Source organism: Lethenteron reissneri, chromosome 7, assembly GCF_015708825.2.
Source record: "Lethenteron reissneri isolate LAM-NWPU_2019-01 chromosome 7, ASM1570882v1, whole genome shotgun sequence".
Taxonomy (NCBI): domain Eukaryota; kingdom Metazoa; phylum Chordata; class Hyperoartia; order Petromyzontiformes; family Petromyzontidae; genus Lethenteron; species Lethenteron reissneri.
This window is the reverse complement of record NC_083785.1, coordinates 7,672,336-7,688,734: the sequence shown is the minus strand read 5'-3', so window position 1 is coordinate 7,688,734 and position 16,399 is coordinate 7,672,336. Positions and strand designations below refer to the sequence as shown.

The 16,399-nt window shown below is 53.6% G+C and overlaps 1 protein-coding gene across 3 annotated transcripts in view; it reads right to left on the bottom strand.

Moving 5' to 3' along the window:
* The window catches only part of LOC133356763 (tyrosine-protein phosphatase non-receptor type 4-like), a 71,914-nt gene that overhangs the window by 24,803 nt on the left and 30,712 nt on the right, over window positions 1-16,399 (bottom strand). For all 3 annotated transcript variants that reach the window (XM_061574430.1, XM_061574446.1, XM_061574438.1), the window contains exons 3-8: window positions 11,330-11,437; window positions 9,049-9,091; window positions 7,059-7,137; window positions 3,802-3,846; window positions 3,101-3,153; window positions 1,022-1,142 (exon numbers count right to left, since the gene is read on the bottom strand). In XM_061574430.1, coding sequence (XP_061430414.1) covers window positions 1,022-1,142; window positions 3,101-3,153; window positions 3,802-3,846; window positions 7,059-7,137; window positions 9,049-9,091; window positions 11,330-11,437 — 449 coding nt within the window. The remainder of the gene's footprint in view (window positions 1-1,021; window positions 1,143-3,100; window positions 3,154-3,801; window positions 3,847-7,058; window positions 7,138-9,048; window positions 9,092-11,329; window positions 11,438-16,399) is intronic.

Here is a 16,399-nt window from a genome sequence, read left to right as displayed (position 1 = left end):
AACGTCTCTCGTGTGCTCGGTGTTACTCGTGGACAAACGCAGGGAATCTGTCCATACGCAGGGTCACGTCGGCTGACGCAATTGGTTTCTCGTTTTTTTGTTTGTTGTTGCAACGTTCGGAATACAAACACCCGGGATTATTTTTCGACCCAAGGGCGATTCAATACAAAATCTGCAGCCTCGAGACAGACAATGAGAGGACGTGAGTTTCACGTGGAGTTGATTTTCTTAGAAATTGTTAAATCGCCATCGTCGTCATCGTCGCCATCGCCGCCAAACACAACGGCTGTTTATCATCACAGCCAGCAGTGGCATCATTATTACCAAGAACGTAACATCTACACACATTACCGCAATTTGATACATTCTCAAAATTCTGGGAAACTATTTGTTGCAACAATAATACATATGTTTAAATGACTGTCCTTGTCACGCATGTGTAATCTATACCAGTGGCGAAGCTACTGAACTCTCTCCATCCCAGATCAACAATCCCACCACTGGCACTTGTTTTTCAGGAGGGTGCTGGCACGGGCACGTGCCGCCAATTCCATGAACGAGCGATTGGCACGCGAGAGGCAACCGGAGAACCCCGGGAAAAAAACCCGCCACGCATAACAAGGGGGAACTCCCGGCCACGCCGCCACGGCCCAGGCCTATGAAGACCCCTGCTGTCGCCTGGCAGCTCGCCCCAGAGATCCGACGAGATCGGTCGGGCGCACTCAGGGCGATTGGGTCGTAGAGCCTTGGGGACGTCAACCGGCGGGACCACGCGACTCGCAAACACAGGGCGACGCTGCTGACAGACCACTCCCGATTCACCAGATTCACCATTGTGGGAAAAAAACCGCACGTTTCGAACAACGCGCACGAGAAACGTGCCAACAAGCGCTTGGACAAATAAAACACACCGTCAGTAGAACTAACGCTCGTCTCTCCACCAGGACGCTGGCATTTCAACCACTGCCACCCACCACCCTCCGGCCGGCCCGGTCTCTCTCTCCGCCGCCCGCCGCCACACCTGTGCTTGGAGTGCTGTTTGGCGACATCCAAGAGGAAGTCCTGGGGCAACTCCGGCAGGAAGCGGAGCCGCGAGAGGTAGCCGGTTCCGGACACCGCCGGGTTGGAGTTGCCGAGCTCGGCTGTCGGACGCACGCGCGCACGATCGCACGCACGCACACACGCACACACGCCAACGACGACGCGAGTTAGTGACGGCGAACAGAGCCGAAAACGCTTCCGTCAAAAAACGCCACCTGTTCAGCGGCAGTAAGCACTCGGGCGTGTGTTGGGGTAGAGTGTGGGTACTTTCCGGCTCTTACAAAATGTCTGGCCAGAGTGGAGGAGTAGGCCAATTACCGTGGAGAACTCCCTCTAACGGAGGCCCCAGCAGCGGTTGCGTGCAAGCAACCGCAGGGCTGCACCTTTGCCTTTACTTTAGTTGCCCGACTGCCTTCAGCCCTGCGTTGGTTGCTGCGATCAGCTGGGACGAATCGAGGTACATTACGCGCTGCAGCTTGAAAAGCCGTGGAAGAGTAGGCCAAAGTACCCTCTGGAGAGACGCCCTAGAGCTACCTCTTAAGGTGGTCACCTGAACCAATTACATACGACACGTACGGATCAAAAAACACAACGATTCGGTTTTCAGATGGAGGCCAGGTGGCTCAGCTGGCTGAGGGTGCACTACGCCCATCATCTGTCGGGGTGGGTGTTCAATAAAATAAGTACCACTTTGTGAGAAACTCAGCATTGGTCGTCTTATGGATAAACTTTCCCCCGCAATAGGAATGTGAAATTCTCATCAATGGCTCAGAGCTGCAAACGGGAGATGATCACCAACGAATGCCTCGATACTCATTTTTCGAGCTCAAGATTCGGTGAAAACCCACCGAGTCTAATTCACCGCGCCGTCGTTACTCCCCATCTCGAGGGCAAAGCGAGGGGATCGGCCATTCAGCCGTTCCGGTGTCGACACCCGGAGCGCGGGAGCCGGGCGTATCCGGCGATCGTTCGCTTCCACGGCCGCCATCAACCCACCTCCCCCGCCACCTCCCCCCTCTCCTCGCTAATCGCCCGCGTTTCACCACTTGTCACAGAAGCAGGGCCCCCCGAAAACGACGGGGAGGAGCAATTATCCCCTAATTATAGCCGTAGCGGCGCGCCCACCAGGAGACACCGCCACCGCAAACAACGCCCACCCGGCCAACGCGATCATTCGCGGCGATTACCGCGGCATCGTCGGTGGCCGGCGATAGCGGCGGCGGCGATTTCCGACGTACGTCGCCGCGCTCGGGATTAGCGTCGGCGATGCCAGTTCACTCGGCAGGAATAGTCTCCGGGCTCTCCTTCAGAGGGACCCTGCCGAGTTTTCACGGCAGGGGACGGTGTCGCTGCTGGCCAACGGCAACAAATTACACCGCGTGCTTTTTTGTAGCTAAGGCAGGAGAGCGGCGAACCCGGAGGGAACGCATGCGGAACAGGTAAGAGAACACGAAGACTCCGTGCAGAAAAGCCATCCGAGTAGGGAATCGAACCCAGGGCGATTCTTGCTGCGAGGCACGAACACGTTTGCACTGCGCTGCCACCCTGCCAGCCAAATATCACCACGTCCCCGCTCTGCCTGTGTCTGTAACTATGCACGCAGCGACCAGTCGGGATCCGGGACAGTGTCAACGTTGGTGGACTTGTAGAGGGCGGTTGATGGTGGTGGCGAGACTGAGCATGAAATTGTTGGGGCGTTTTGAGGAGAGGGGGGGCGATAGGTGGGGGGGGGGGGCAATCAGCCCGTAATTTAACAAACGTTTGGCCGGTTCCTCATCTGACAGCTGTGCGTTGATGAGGCCCATCGCTGCGATGGCTTTCTCCCAGAATTCACGGTTCATGAAAAGCGGTACCAACCGCACGCCCCCTTCCCAGCAGGAATCACCGAGAGCCCTCGGCTGCTGGAAATGATGCCACCTGCCCACTGCGCCCACCGCGCCCCCCGCGCCCCCCGCTTTCAACGACGGGGGGTCGTTAGACGGCGCTTAACGGGCCTACGCCGAGGCGAGCCAGGGGTGCGCGTTCGTGTGCTTATTTTAAGCGGCAGTGACTCACTCACCCTGCGCCACGTAGGAGGCGAGCTGAATGGCCATGTCGCGCGGGCAGGGCAGCCTACAGCACACAGCGCGCACGTCACACCGCAGGGTTACACACGCGTCACAAAGGCAAAGGATCCCGCCGTATCGCCTTAACAGACTGTTGGGGGGAAGTGTCGTTAGCGAGCACCTTCGCTCACAGTCCGCTTCACAAAAGATCCCGCGGCGTCATCCGCAAGAGCACGCTACCGTGTGCCGTTGTCACGGTCAAAGTTTGTCAAATGTGAAAGGCCGCAAATTACTCGATCGTAAAAAAAACAAAAACAACGCAAACCGTCGCATCTCCCTGCCGCGAGAACTTGGCAGGACCCCACTCCGGACGGAGAGACGTTAAGACTCGGTTCGAGCCTCTTCCGGATAAACAAGCGAACGATAATAAATAGCACGTCTCCAACAGAGGGGGTGAGTGGGTGGGTGGGGTGGGTGGGTTGGTGGGGAGGGGTACTGGCCAGCGCTCACCGAATAGATTTTTCGAGTGGAAGCGCACGGGTGGGCGGAGGTGGGGGGGGGGCAGGGGGGGCCGTGTGCACGCCTCGGCGAGCAGGGCCGAGAGCTCCGCGCGCACGATTTTCTATCTATAGCCCGGGCCGATCGATACGAACGAGCGGCGGCGGACGGATCGTTGAGATTTTGCAGGCGCTCTCAGAGGTGGCGAATCACTTACCAGCCCTCGAGGATGTCCTTCTTGATCTGAAGGTAAAACAGGTGCCTGGCGGACAGATAACGCGGGGTCAAAGGTCACAACAGGTCGCCGTGCTTCACTTCATCCAATAGGGCCCGGGCCCTGTGTGCGTGCGTCTTTGTGCGTCACTGTGTGCGTCTTTGCGTGCCGCCGTGCGGGGTTAGGGTCGTTGAGGGGAGCGGTCGGGCGGGCAAGACGTTGATCGGAGAAGCTTACCGCCCCCATCGTTAATGCTTTACGGTCCCCTATCCCGATTCTCTGAGCTTCCGCCATCAGTCACGTTCATGTATACAAACAACAGGGTGTGTTACATCACCCAATGTTTGCTTTCCGACGCGATGCGGCCAAACGCTCAAGCGGCGTTGGGCTGTCGTTGGAAGCCCGCCGGCCTGCTTTGTGGAGGGGGTCGGCGGATCATGCAGAGATCTGTGGAACACTCAGGCCCGCTGCTGGGCTTGCTTACGAGGCGGACCAGCGCTGTTTGCGAGGCGGCCAAAAGATGGCGGTGCGGTGGGCGGGGTTCGCCAACAACCAATCTGTGCGGACTTGTGAGAGTTTTTCCGTTCCTTCGTATGCATGGTGGGTTTTTTCTCCGGGGACTCAAGATCTCCCTCCCGCATGCACAGTGTGAACAAGTATAACTGGCAAGACAAGCGGATGCAGGAACCTCGTGAAGACGGAAGCTTGTGTTGCCTCCGAAACGTCGTGATTTAATTAATTTTCTTTTATTTTTTACCTACGTGACTTTACTGAAAAAACCAAAGAGCACTCGTGAATTAGAGTCACATGACTCATTTGTTTGTGAAGCTTCCTTGAGACAGTCTCCCTACCCCCAGACGCCCGTGCTGCAGACTCCCTGCCCCTATTCAAGTCTCGCCTCAAACCACTTCCCCTTCTCCGCTGCCTAAGACCGACCGCCTCTTTGCTATTTGAACTATTTTTTTTTATTTTACCAGGTAAGGCCGCACCGAGCTACGTAGCCTTTTTTTAGAAGCGACCTGGCCACCACAAATGATAGCTCAACGAAGTGGCTTACGGAGTGGAAATTTATAGCAGCCAAATATGCTAAACGCACGTTGATTTTAAATGTTTCTCCCACTCTCGACTCAACGAACACGCCCGTCGTTCCTATACCGCACCGTGATATGAGGTCACTTTTAGACGGCGCTACATCAATCGACGTTGCATCATAAACCGTAAGTGTTTGAAAAATTGCGATTGCACCGTAGTATATTGTAATAAACATGCAAGCCAACAAATCCCACTGAGAAAAACGTATTTCAAGACAGATCAAGAGACAGAAAGCAAACAAAAGAGATGAGAGACAGATGGCGGACAGAAGAAGACAGACAGGAGACAGGCAGGAGACAGATGACTGACAGAAAACAGACGACAGCTAAAACATGACAGACAGACGGCAGACACAAGGCTGACGCTGCCTGCGCCGTTGACGTAGTGAACGGCAAACATTTGAATGGCGAGCATGCGCTGTGTTTTGACCCGGGTGAAAAATCGCCAGCCGCCTAGCACTTTTTCTGGGTAAAGTGAAGAAAAAAAAAAAAGTACTTTCTGAAAAAGGAGAATGTTTTTCGCTGCGCCCCTATGCTTCTCGCCGAGCATCGTCCCCCCCCCCCCCCCCCCCCCCCCATCGCTTATCGGCCGAGATGAGCGGATTATCTCCGCAGCGCCGCTATCCATCGGCTCCCACGCAAAACGAGGTAATCATCGTCGCATTCGATTTAAAAAGAAAAACGCGACGATCTGAACGCGCCATTTGATAACACGAGTCCTGAAGACCAAACGATGCTTTCCCGAATCAAAGATGCAAGACGTGCCGTTACTCTCCCATGTACCGCGAGATTAGCTCCTTTTATCACGATCGTAACTTCTGTACTGTGTTCTAACATCTGTACTGCATTATAACATCTGTAATGTGTTATCACATCCGTACTGTGGTATCACATCTGTGCTATGTTCTAACATCTGTACTGCATTATAACATCTGTAATGTGTTATCACATCCGTACTGTGGTATCACATCTGTGCTGTGTTCTAACATATGTACTGCATTATAACATCTGTAATGTGTTATCACATCCGTACTGTGGTATCACATCTGTGCTATGTTCTAACATCTGTACTGTGCTATAACATCTGTAATGTGTTATCACATCCGTACTGTGGTATCACATCTGTGCTATGTTCTAACATCTGTACTGCGTTATAACATCTGTAATGTGTTATCACACCCGTACTGTGGTATCACAGTACGGGTGAATTTCGATTTAAAGCTTTCGTGACTGCAGGGATTCATCTTCTTGGTTCTTTCGGTATAGTCACGTAGAAGGGAAATAATAAACTAATACAAATAAAACATAATAAAGTTTTTTTCTTTTTTTCTTTCGCTTCTTCGTGACTTTACCGAAAGAACCAAGAAGAAGTGGAGACTCTTTGACTTTTTGAAGCAATTAACATTCATTTGTTATCATGTCACAGTGTTCTTGGTTCTTTCGGTAAAGTCACGTGACTTTACCGAAAGAACCAAGAAGATGAATCCCTGCAGTCACGAAAGCTTTAAATCGAAATGTCACAGTGTATTTATCCGTTCTTTTTCCAATAAAAACAATAGTCCCATATAAGTGCTAAACAAAAAATGTAAGCACCCTGTATATATCTATAAATATCACCAACTGGTATGTTCTAGATTTGAAGTTTTCGTGACTGCAAGGATCCATACTGGTATGTTATTAGCCGAGGTTGTAATGTGATTCGAGCGTTAATCAGCTGTCCGTGAGCCTCACTTAGTCAATGAACTATGAGCACAACGCACCTGCACAGGATCAATGTACACTGCTCAGCCCCATTCTGTCAATCCACTGCTGGATGAGGGCCTCCCTGTGCCGTGAGGGTCGCGGCTTTATCTGACCGCGCTTCACCGTTCGCCGCGGGTTGACGGCGGGGCACACAGATGCGGGAGTGTAGAACAGTACAACGGTGGGTCTTGTTGAACTGCCCTCTGCTGGTCACGTAAACCTCCCAACCCCCAACCCCGCAGCAACCTATAACATCTGTTACACATGGCCTTCACGTACCAGAGATCTGCCCAGGCTCCAGCCTGCTTAGCTTCACAGGTCCGACGAGATTGAGCACCGCATTGCGGGCGATATGGTCATCGCGATTTACCGTGTTGCAAAAAAATTGCGCGCGAGCAGTGAGCAGTGAGCAGCGAGCAGTATCACCTGGTGGCTTCTTCTGTCAGCCGGTCGGGGTCCCGGACAAAGTACTTGACTCGAAAGCTCAACACGGTTGAAGATCCTTCTGTGTTAAAATACAGAGCGCCCCGTGTTAAACGTACACACCCCTCCGTGTTGAACGTACAAACCTCTCCGTGTTAAAACGCGCACATGCACAGACACGTCACTACGCTAACACGCAAGCCAAACCTAATTCAGTGTGTCTCTCTCCTTGTCTCCTAATTTTTTCAAGCTTTTGCACCGTGCCACTCACCGTGCCACTCACCGTGCCACTCATTGACATGCTAATTTCTCTAACCCCTCCCTCTCTCTCCGCCCCCGCCCCCTCTCTCTATTTAAGGCCTCGACACAGAGGCGTGATTTCTCTGTGTGCCTATGTATGTATCTCTCTCTATGTATCTCTGTGATATCTGTCTGCTTATATGTCTGTCTATATGTCTCTGGTTCTGTGTTTTATCTCTCTCTAAAAGTTAGCATTCTCAGGAAGAACGTAATCAACCAGGTAGGGTGTTGACTGTTATGTTATCTCTGTTGTATTACATTACATTTCTAAGTATACTAGATTTGTGTTTCTATTTCATTTATACCTGATGATGATTGCTTGTGTTGCAATCGAAACGTCGTATGCTAGTATTTAATTTATTATTTTCTCTTTATACGTCACTTTACCAAAATAACCAAAGAGTAATCTTTCATTCCACGGAGTCCAGCGCAGACGTTCCACTTTGTCTGGTACCACCGGACTAGGACTAGGGGGTGCCGCAACTTAAGTGGCTCCAATTAATTTCAAGTGGCCAGCAACAGCGAATTACGTGATAACCATTTGAAATGAGCGAGGCTATAAAATGCAATCCACTCTTACTGGCCATGTGTGCCTAAACAGAGCGGCGCTGATAAAGTTTTAGCCACCTCAGCTGCTCCCGATTTCTGCTGCGGCTCACAGACCGGTGTCGTGTCGACGGTTACTCGGCAGGGCTCGGTCAACAAACATTCTGCCGGAAGCGTTGTTCAAGAACCCATTAAGGTCACCGGCACGCAACGGCGCGGATGCGGCTGGGAGAGACGGTCCTGCGGGACTTTCGATCAGTGGGCACCCGAAAGTGAAAACGCAGGAAGCCCCGTAAAGCGGCGTTACCATCGGCGGTCACTGAACCCAACGCGAGAAACGCGACGTGAGCGAGAATCAATCGGCGCTGCCGACGACGCCAATGCCGGCGGACCGAGCCAGGCTTAGATTTTATCTGCGGTGGACGTTTTCAACCGGGTACCGCTTTACCCGTTGGACGTCATCAAACCGGCCACTGCGGCGCTTTCTGGAGGCAAGGGGTTGCTGGATCACGCAGAGGTTTGTGAAAAGCCAAAAACCCGCTAATCGGCTGGGAGGTCTTGAAGACGAAACGATGCTTTCCCGAATCAAGATGAACCGATACCCACCGATGTACCGAGACTTGCTGTTTGGGTCGCGGTGTTTTTTAGAGGCAAAGGGGTTGCTGGATCACGCAGAGGTTTGTAAAAAGCCAAAAACGGCCACCGCTGGCCTGGGAGGTGGCCGGTAGATGGGACCGTACGGCAAGTGGGATCGTGGACCCGTCTATGCGGACTGGCGAGCGCGTTATCCCTTCGAATGCGTGGTGGGTTTTCTCCGGGCGCTCATGAGTTCCTCCCACGTACAGTAAAGCGCCCGTTTCTAAAACGAATTCGGGGCCAAACCTCTCCCCCCCCCCCCCCCCCCCCATGCAAGGAACCTCAGGAAAAGGAGTCTTGAGACTCAAGTGAGCGCTAACCTTGATAAACGTTAATTATAATTTTTGTGCACACGTCAGGGATTTAAATTCTCACCGAATTAAATTGTTTTCTTTCCCGGTCACCGGAAGAACTTGATCGGGTGGCGGGAAAGTGACCAAGGAGCGGGGGCCGCAGCCACAAGCAAGCGGTATACAGGATGTGGTGTGCCGAGGGGGAACGGCGTACTTACTTCCGAGCTGTTTTTTGATTGGCTTGCTTGGATCGAGCCATTTCTGCGGGGAGAGAGCGAGCGACAACATCACATTCTTAAGTTTTTTCGGTAAAGTCACGTAGGTAAAACATCACGCTCAGCTTCACACTCACTCCAGCGGCGCTAACAAAGCCTGTGGCGCCAGGAATGAAACTCAGGTACAAGTACATCGGCTCCTGTTTTGCCGACAGGCTCCTATCGATAACACTGGTCAACACACTTTTTCTGGCATAAGGTATTCCAACGGTTTTAAGGTAATTTTGGGGTGCTGATTCCAAATGTGGCATTAGTTTTTGTCTATCACATCAGGTTTTTGAGATATCAAATATTGCATTTTCAATAAAAACTGCAGAAGAAAAATATTAAATAAATGTGGATATCTACATAAATTTATATTATAAACACACTATCCTAAAAATACAGCACCATATTTTAACACTAAAGCAGTCACTGACTGGCAACAACTTGCAATCATAAGTGACAGAGTTAATTTCGGGTAAAATCAATGAAAATGGGGTATGCCAATAGCATAAAAATGAGATGTGATAGAGCAAATCTGATTTGGAATCAGCACCCTGAAATTAGTCTAAAACAGCTGTAAAAGTCCAGGCCAGGAAAAAATGTGTTTTTTTTGTTGACCAGTGTATTCACTCAACAGAGCCACGCACTCACACAGATATCCCCCCATACACTCACGCAGAGCTGTATACTCACATCAAGACTGATACATTCACAGGGATCCATAGACTCACGCAGAGACCCACGCAGAGACCCACAGGTTCCCACAGGGGAGGGACTCACACAGAGACTCATACTTCCATAGAGACCCATAGACTCGCATAGAGACGCACAGACTGGCATAGAGACCCATAGACTCGCAACATAGAGACCCATACACTTGCATAGAGACCAACAGACTTGCATCACAGAGACCCAAAGACTGGCATAAGAGATCCATAGATTCGCATAGAGACCAATAGACTCGCATAGAGACCCACAGACTCGCATCACAGAGACCCATAGACTCGCATCATAGAGACCCGCGAATGCCGCCCTATAAAATAAACATGCCCCCCCCCCCCAATTTCTGTGCGGCGTCGTGACATGTAATCACATTTGGACGTTGCATAAAATCAACTTGCATCTGGATTTTGTGTACGCACGAGCGCTCGCGTTAATAGTGTGGCCTGGACAGGTGTCACGGATTTCGAGTGAATGGCAACGATGAGCGATAACCCACACTCGAGAGCGCGCAGGAGGAGGAAGAGCAGAGCAGAAGGAGACGGAGTGGAATCATCCGACGGAATGATTCGAGGGGCGGTGCGTTCGCCCTGGTGATTACTGCGGGGCGTGTGCAGTAGTCCCTCGTTTAACATTGACATCGGTTCACGGATTTTCGGTTAACGTTTTGCCTCCCATAGAGGACCCCATGATTTCGACTAACGTTAACATTTTGACTAGCGTTAACATTTTGACTAACAGTAACGTGTTTACGTTATGCACGCGGGTGCCAATTTCAACTAATCCGAGCGCTCGTAAGTGGGGCTGAGCCATGCCCTCAGCCAATCAGCGACACCTCGGCTTGGCTTTGTTTACATTGTTATGTTTTCTGTTACGGCAGTGGAAAACGCTCTCTTGCAGACAGTGTGATTTTTCATAATAAAGGTTTTGGGGTTCTATCGCGACCTAACCCAAAAATATTTATCACGAATGAAATTGGTCGTGAAAACCTCAGTGATTTTTACTTACTTTTCAACTTACAATTGAATTCTATGAACAGTTATTTTGTGGAACGGATTAAAAACGTTAACCGAGGGGCGACTGACCGGGCCACCCGCTTCATAGCGGACGTTAAAGAGCGGGGGGGGGGGGGCAGGGTTTGTCTGTCGTCGTCACGTTCAAAATTTGCCGCATTTGCAAAAATCACAAATTACTCAATAAGGATTACAAACGCAGCAGCAGCAGCTGCCGCATCAGCAGCTGCGATGTCGCCCACGACCATGTGACCACCGCGGACCGAGTGTGCGAAACGCAGCAGCGCCCTGCCTTTGCTCCGGCCCCACGCGATGAGAACGTCATCGCCAAACACACTCAACTATCAGTTGACCGCGGAGGGCGAGCGAGTACGGCCGAAGCAACAGCGGCGGCGGCGGAAAGACAACGCGTCGAAGACGGGAGAGGAAGTTCACTCATCCCGCGGAGCACACGTGAAGAAGAGGTCAGAGGCGCTTCTGCGGTCAGCCCGCGCGCGTTTACCCACCGGGCCGGCCTTGCCCTCTCCCGGGATCTGCAGCCCGAAGAAATTGCGCTCAGCCAGCTGCAGGTACGTGCAGACGTAGTCCAGCAGCATCTGGGCATTCTCCTGCTTCTGAAGGCCACAAACACGGAGAGAGAAAGAGTGAGAGAGCGCTCGGCACGGCAGCGCAGCGCTCGCCACGGTCGGCGGTCAGCGGACTCGGCGCACGCGACTCCCGGAGCCAGGGACGAAGCCGAGAGAACACCCCGAAGCGTGCCGCCGTCAAAACGTCTTTTCGAGCGAATGAACGACGGTGCTCGTCGCTTGTGAACGATCGATCCTACAATCAGGGCGGCAAGGGGGGGGGGGGGGGGGGGGGCGCAGTGGTAATGCTCGCGCCTCACAGACAGAAAGGACTGGGTTTGATTCCAGACTTGGGCCGCCTGCCTTTCAGCGTGGAGTTTGTATGTTTCGCCCCCTGTTCTGCATGGGTTTCCTCTGAGTTCTCCGTTTTCCTCCCATAGCTAGAAAGAAACATACAATGGAACTGGTACTGGCCAAACATCCCAATGCTGAAAAACCACTTGCAACCTACTCTATTTGGATTACACACAACAACATTGCCCCCCCCACCCGCCCCCGCTGTGAAACTACCGAAGACTATATCCACCTGTGATGGCTTTGCGCTGTAAGAATATGAAACTACTAAATTATATTATCACGATTATTTGTGCTCGTTCAAGAGAAGGTTCGGGAACATCGCCAGCGCAGTTCAGGGAGAATGAAACCATCGAACCGGCCACAGTAGGTAAAGTGAAGAGCAAATCATCAGCGAAAGGGACCCCCTCCCCTCCTCCCCCCCACCCACCACCACCCATCCCCCCCTTCTCCCGATCCATGCTCGGTCAGCTTGCTCCGAACCCTAACGACCCGCGGCCCTCGCCCACAGAGCGCTAATTGGTGCGAGCGCTCGGGCAGATGTGGGCCATCGTCCCACCACCCCACGTGTGTGTGCGCGCGTGTGTGCGTGTGTGTGCGTGTGTGTGCGCGTGCGTGCGTGTGCGTGTGTGCGCGCGTGTTTGTTTGTTTTGGAACGGTAGTGTAGCGGTTCCCGCGCTTCGCTGCGAATCCGGTGACCCAAGTAACATTTTTGCTCGCAGGCAATCATGGTGACGAATATCTGAACCATTCCTTGGCCTTCCCTAGGTCGGCTCAGCCTTAAATGAGTACCTGGCAGGATCAGCATTGGGAAGACAAAGGAGATCGGGTGTGTTGTTGACCATATCGCCCTGTCATTCTCCATTGAGGTTGCATGCTAACAGCACTTGCCCCAAAAGTCTGTTAAAGGCTACACGGGGGACGCGTGTCGTTGTGTACGTGTGTATGTTCCTGCGAGCGTGCGCGCGCGTGAGCTTTCCAAAACAAGCGAACAAGCCACTTACGAGGATTACAGCAAACATATGGCTGGGACTGCGTGGGGGCAGCAGGGAGTAGTGGTGGTGGTGGTAGTGGTGGTAGTGGTGGTAGTGGTGGTAGTGGTATAGGAGGTGGAATCGCTGGTCTGCAGCACAGGCGACGGAGATATGGAGACGTCAGTCGGGGCAATAGGATTGGAGGTTGGGATATGGGGCAGCAGTGAGTGTCAGTGGAATATGGAGGTACAGGTTCAGGAATAGCGGCATGGGGGCAGTCAATAAGGGGGGGGGGATGGGGGGGTGATGGCGTAGGAGACCGTGGGATAGGGGGCGGTAGTAGGGGGTTGCAGCAGCATGGAGTGCGGCGGGGTAGGGGACAGCGAATGGAGGAGGGTAATGGGATGGGGAGACTGGACGGAGGGCAGCAGATGGGGAGAGCGACTGGCACAATATACGGGGGCCGGCGGCATGTGGGAGCGCCAGCAAAGGGGCAACGGGGCTCAGTGTCCGGAGGTGGTAGGACAGAGCCTGGCAGCGGAAGAGGGCGCGGGATGGGGGAGGAGGGGAGGCAGCAGAGAGAGAGACAGGAGGCAAGGGAATAGACGATAGCAACTTTGGGGGGCAAGAGGATAGCGGGTGGCAGTGGGGTGGGGGCAAATTAGCAGGAGAGAACGGGGGGGGGGGAAGGTTTGCGGAACAGGGGGAGGCAGCAGCAGGAAAGGGCGGCGGGGTAGAGAGGAGAAGAGAAAAATGGGGGGGGGGGGGTGGAGGGGGGAGGGTGGCAGCCACTGTAGGTAGGGAGAGAACCCCCATCCCCCCTCCCCCCACCCCCCCGCCCCCCACCCCCCCGCCCCCCACCCCCCCTCCCCCGCGCAAGCGCACGGAGCGCGCGGCGGGGGCGTCGATAAGAACGGCTCCCCGGGGGGCATTTGAGGCTCCCGCTCCGGGGCAATCCATCACGCTCGCCTCTAAGTGGGTCCCCGGTTTCGTGCACGCCACATGTCGCCCGCGCTCGCAAACGAGCAAGAGCGGGGGCCCGCCCCCCCTTCCCCCCCCCCTCCTCCCCTCCCCTCCTCCCCCCGGCGTGCTCGCTAGCGTCCACGCGGGTCCGAGGCTGCCACGCGGCAAAACACAAAACAACTGCGGCGAGTTTGTCCAATCTCGCGATTGTCGTTCGACAAAATAAAATGCGTTGGTCGCCGTCGCCGCCGTCATCGTCGTCGTCGCTCAAGGGGTCACGCGGTCCAACGATCCATCTCCCTTCCGCACGCGAGCCGATTCCATCGTTCCATCTCCACGGTGGCTGTCGTTTTCAGCCTAAAGAATGCGGCGAGTTTCCAAAATTTGACGGCCTGCCGAGCAAACTAAAACTCAACAAATGTTTATTTTACCAGGTAAGGTACCCATTGAGAAGTGACCTGGCCACAAATGATAGCTCAATGAAGTGGCTTATCACGCGGAAATGTATAGCAACCAAATACTCTAAACGCGCGTAAAATTCGGAGGGAGCAACAGGAGGACCCGGAGAAAAATCCACACGACCACAGGGAGAGAGAGAGAGACACGTAAACTCCAAATATACAGCAGCAGGCGTCAGGGTCGGGATCAAACCCACGACCTCCTGCATGCACGGCGAGATAGTTAGCATCTCCTAGCCACCGTGATGATGATGAGAGAGAGACGCAAACTCCAAATATACAGAAGCAGGCGTCAGGGTCGGGATCGAACCCACGACCTCCTGCATGCACGGCGAGATAGTTAGCATCTCCTAGCCACCGTGATGATGATGGAGAGAGAGGCACGTAAACTCCAAATATACAGCAGCAGGCGTCAGGGTCGGGATCGAACCCACGACCTCTTGCATGCAAGGCGAGGTAGTTAACATCTCCTAGCCACCGTGATGATGATGGAGAGAGAGACACGTAAACTCCAAATATACAGCAGCAGGCGTCAAGGTCGGAATCAAACCCACGACCTCCTGCATGCAAGGCGAGGTAGTTAACATTTCTCCACCGCGCAGCAGATGGAGCGAGGAAATCTGGCCGCGTGTGCAAGGAACGGGGGGGTGGCTCGCTTGGGCCGCACTTCATCCAGCAGCGGATTGAGCATAGTGGCAACGGGACGACAGCAGCGAGGGCCGTGACCTTGCCGGCAGCGCGAAGCAGCCTCGGCCACGAGGAAATTCCGATTATTAATTCCTGTTACCACGGGACAACAAATACGGCACGATCCTCAATCCCGCGAAACGTTACGGAACAGATTTACGTCGTAAAAAAAAAGTGCCGGCCACTTTTGGGAGTAAATTTGCCGCTCGCTGGCGTATCGGGTTTTCCAAGAAGCGTTTAACTACCGTGCATCTGCTGGGCAGTAATTTAAAACAGGAATCCCCACCCCCGCACGCCCAACCGCAACCAAGCCCCCAACAAACCCCCACACCCCCACGTGCTTTTACCACGCCATGGGCGCGGAGATGAACAGCCGTGCGCTGCTCAGAGGTCCCCGCACGCAAAGGAGCGATTGCACCGCGCCGACTCGGAGGAGGACGAGTGGGCCCGCTGGGTGGGTCAGGTGGAGGGTGGCTGGGTGGGTCGGGTGGGGAGGGTGCATAGGTCGGGGTGGGTGGGCTGGGGGAAATGCTGCACCCGTTGTTTCTCCGAGCGACCGAGCGGAACAGCGGCACAACCGCGTGCGTTTTAACTTCTTCCGCAGGTTGTGCCGTTCAGCTTCTCCTCCGCCACGCAATCCGGGGGTTGTGGTGTGTGCACTGTGCCTGGTTCGGAGCGATGCCCCCCCCCCCACGTCAGTGCCAGATTATCGTAGTAGCAAAAATGGCTACATATGCACGTGGAAGTCCAAGTTTATGCTGCGTAACGTCGCAGCAGTTGGCGTACACTGCTTCAAATCTCCCTTGTTTGGAGACTATAAAAAAAACAACTCTAAAACAATTGTTATCTTACCAGGTAAGGCCCACTGAGCTATGCTGCTCCTTTTCAGAAGCGATCTGGCCACAAATGATAACCCAACGAAGTGGCTTTTTCAGGGTAAAATTCATAGCAGCCAAATACTCCAAATGCATATTGATTATAAATGTGGAGGGAAAAACCGGAGTACCCGGAGCAAAATCCACGGGACCACGGGGAGAGAGAGACACCGCAAACTCTAAATATACAACAGGCATCGGGGTTTGGATCGAACCCACGGACCTCCTGTATACCAGGCGAGGGAGTTAACATCTCGGTACCGTGGTGCCCCTAGCAACGTTGCTTTCAATTTTCTCAACAACGAATACAGACGTTGCTGAAGAGCGCGCTTTCTCCAATCCCCGCGTCAAGCTCTCTCCCCGCCTCTCTCTCCATCTCCACCTCTCAGCACGCCTCGCAACCAAAACCGCGGATGATGGGCGGTGTGGTGGCGGGGCGTGCAGGCAAGCGATTGGGTAAGTGGAAAGGGGTCTGGTTTGAGCTGCAGGTCACCAAGTGGGTCGCTGGGAGTGGCCATGCAGCAGATGCGAGCCCGTGATAGCGCTCTCATACTCACACAAATATCCCTCCCCGTATAGTCTTACCAGACTGTTGGGGCAAGTGCTGTTAGCGAGCAGCACCTATGAAGGCCGGCACGACACACGAGGGGATGGGTGGCCTGCACCACGCCCGACCGCTTTTGGCTCCCCAGTGGCAAT